General features: G+C 42.3%; 1 protein-coding gene across 1 annotated transcript; it reads right to left on the bottom strand.

The window, feature by feature from the left end:
* Positions 1-1,036: 1,036 nt before the first annotated feature.
* Positions 1,037-2,331, bottom strand: LOC131245268 (serine/threonine-protein kinase-like protein ACR4). Its single transcript, XM_058244605.1, has one exon. The coding sequence runs from the start codon at positions 2,268-2,270 to the stop codon at positions 1,269-1,271; it is 1,002 nt and encodes a 333-aa protein (XP_058100588.1). The 5' UTR covers positions 2,271-2,331; the 3' UTR covers positions 1,037-1,268.
* Positions 2,332-2,820: the final 489 nt, after the last annotated feature.

Raw genomic sequence — 2,820 nt, 5'->3', positions numbered from 1 at the left:
ATAGTGGTAACCAGAACATCCATGATTCATATCATTCGACCATCTCAGCATGTGGGCCCAATTGGGTTTGTCGAGATCCTCAAGTTGCAACTTAGGAAAAATTATCAGATGATGAAATTCAGCAAACATCAGATGTTCCGTATCAAACGATCGGTGTAAAGTCAGAATGGGCCCAGACTTTAGCCATTTTGGTTTGTTAGATGAGACACTAGATGGTAGAAATGGTGGTGAATTCTAGCCCTATAATCTCTTCAATGCAAAAGCTAGTTTTATTTTGGCAGATCTTAACCGTACAATTTGAACATATGACTACTTAATTTAAACCATCGATTTGATAGCGACAAACCAAAACCGTTCAAGATACGGCTCCGTCCACGACGGATCCTCCGGCGGACAAGTCACGCCACTATCTCATTGGTCCATCGCGAAAAATAAGTTTGACAAATGATTCAATAAACAGCCATTGAAAAAGAAACGCCACCGACATTTTCCAAACAAGAAGTTAATGCACCGTCCTTGTAAAGAGAGAGACTACAAAAGGGTTCCTTTTCAATAAAAGAATATATTTCCTCCACCGTCCAAAATTCCCTTTCATCAAATGACAACCCATCATTTATGTTTTCCCTACTTTTGTCATACATGGACGAAGCTGAAACGTCCATCCCAAGAATTTTACTCTCTCCTACGGAGCATTTTAGCCAGTTGCCCCACTCCCAAATATAACACATCACATGCGGAGAGATTTTCATAGAATGTACGGCCCCACATCACAGCTACCATTCCAACCGTGAGGCATCGTTTCAACCATTGGATGGAATGCATCAGGTCGTCTACACCATTAAAATGTGCTGGACCAAACATGCATATTAGAAAAAGTAAGTCTAATGGTTGAATTTGCACGTGCGGCCCATTCATCCTAATTTTTTGATACGGACTATTAAATGAACGGCTCATATTGATCACATATGTGAGTCCACACCTGTTAGCTATGATGTAGGTCCCACATTCTATCAAAAACCCAAATGTGAAGGTTGGGTGATATTTAAATAAGAATATATTGGCATTTGTACCTCATCAGACTTTCGCTGTAGGTGGACATTGGCTCGACTTGTCGTCATGGAATTTTTCTATCTTCAACTTCATATGGCTGGATGATTGAGGCTCTTGGCTGGCGTATAATAACAAAATTAAAATTATATATAAAAATCTAAATATGTGTACACTTTTATAGAAAATACAACGAATTACCCTCTTTTGAAATGCATGATTTAAAGCTGTAGATTGTTCAAAATAGTAGCCACTTGAGCTATAGATGGTCTGTTTTTCCTTGTATTGCTCACACAAGCTGAAGCGACCTTAGCCAATCTCGCAAGGGGTTTCATGTCAAGGGGCTTTACTAGAATAGGGTCCAAAACCTCCACCACCCTTGATTTCTTGATTAGAGGCAAGGCCCACTGAACAATCATCCCTTCATCACAGCTCCTGCCACTCAAGAGCTCTAATAAAACTACACCAAACGCATACACATCACTGGCCTTGCACACACCACCCTTTTCAATCCAATACTCTGGATCCAAATACCCAACAAGCCCTCCCCAATCTTGGGGTGCCAAGAAAGAGAGACCATAGTCACTGATCCGAGCGTCCAAATTCAAATCTATCAAGATGTTGGACGGTTTGATGGACCCATGTACTACGCTTGGCGCAGTACCCTCATGCAAGTACTCAAGCCCACGTGCAGCCCCAGCGGCGATACGTATGCGGCGGCCCCAATCTAAGAGAGTCGTCGAGGCCTCAGAATTTTGGTGTAGATGAAAATCCAAGCTCTTCATTCCCATCAACTCCATCATGATGATTCGCTCTCCTGGGGCCTCAGAGTAGCCGACGATGGGAACCACGTGAGGGTGGGCTAACAACGAGAGAGACCTGATAACGGAGGAGAAGCTCGAGCCAGCATTGCTTAGGACTAGGTGTGGATGGATCCGCTTTACGATGACTGCATCACCAGTTGCTAAGACTGCACCATAGACAGTCCCTAGGCGGCCCCTTCCAAGAACACAGCGATGGTTGAATCCATCGGTGGCAGCGTCGATGTCTGTTAGATGGTACATGTATGCACATGGCCTGATGGAGATGGAGATGTTTTCTTCGGGTTTGAATTTCACGGATCTCTTCTTGAAGATGATGACAAGGACTAGGAAGACGATGAGGGCGAAGAGCGCTGAGCAGACGATTGCCACCATAAGGTCATAAGCAAGTGTGGACACCATGCCCTCTCTCTCTCTCTCTCTCTCTCTCTCTCTCTCTCTCTCTCAAAGATAGGAAGGTAACCAGGCCATGAAGAGGAAATGGGCTTATATGATTCCAAAATTCGGTTGGGAGAGATGGGTGAGAAATTATAATGGAGAGACTTTAATACTCTGGAGAGTGTGATAGATGATAAGCAGACACTTAAAATTAATTAGAAATTGCATTTGTGGCAGAAGATTCATTCAAAATAAAGCGTCCACGTTATGGGTCGTAATTTAGATGTAAACAATGCACTTATTTCATTCTTTCATTATTGGATTGATGGACATTAATTGGACCGTTAAAATGGATTGACAGATATTTATATATTGGACGGTTAAAATGAGAAAACAAACCCTAGGCCTATTTCAACAGGCAGATGTCCATGAATCAAAGGCTTGTTCCACTAATCTAGTTTTTGCGATTGTGACTTAGAAACATGGGTTCTACAACTTAGACGGTTTACTTTGAGCTGATGCATGCCACATATGCAATATATATATATATATATATATAAGTGCCTGCGTATGA

This window comes from Magnolia sinica, chromosome 5, assembly GCF_029962835.1.
Source record: "Magnolia sinica isolate HGM2019 chromosome 5, MsV1, whole genome shotgun sequence".
Taxonomy (NCBI): Eukaryota; Viridiplantae; Streptophyta; class Magnoliopsida; order Magnoliales; family Magnoliaceae; genus Magnolia; species Magnolia sinica.
This window is presented reverse-complemented; position numbering and strand designations above follow the sequence as displayed.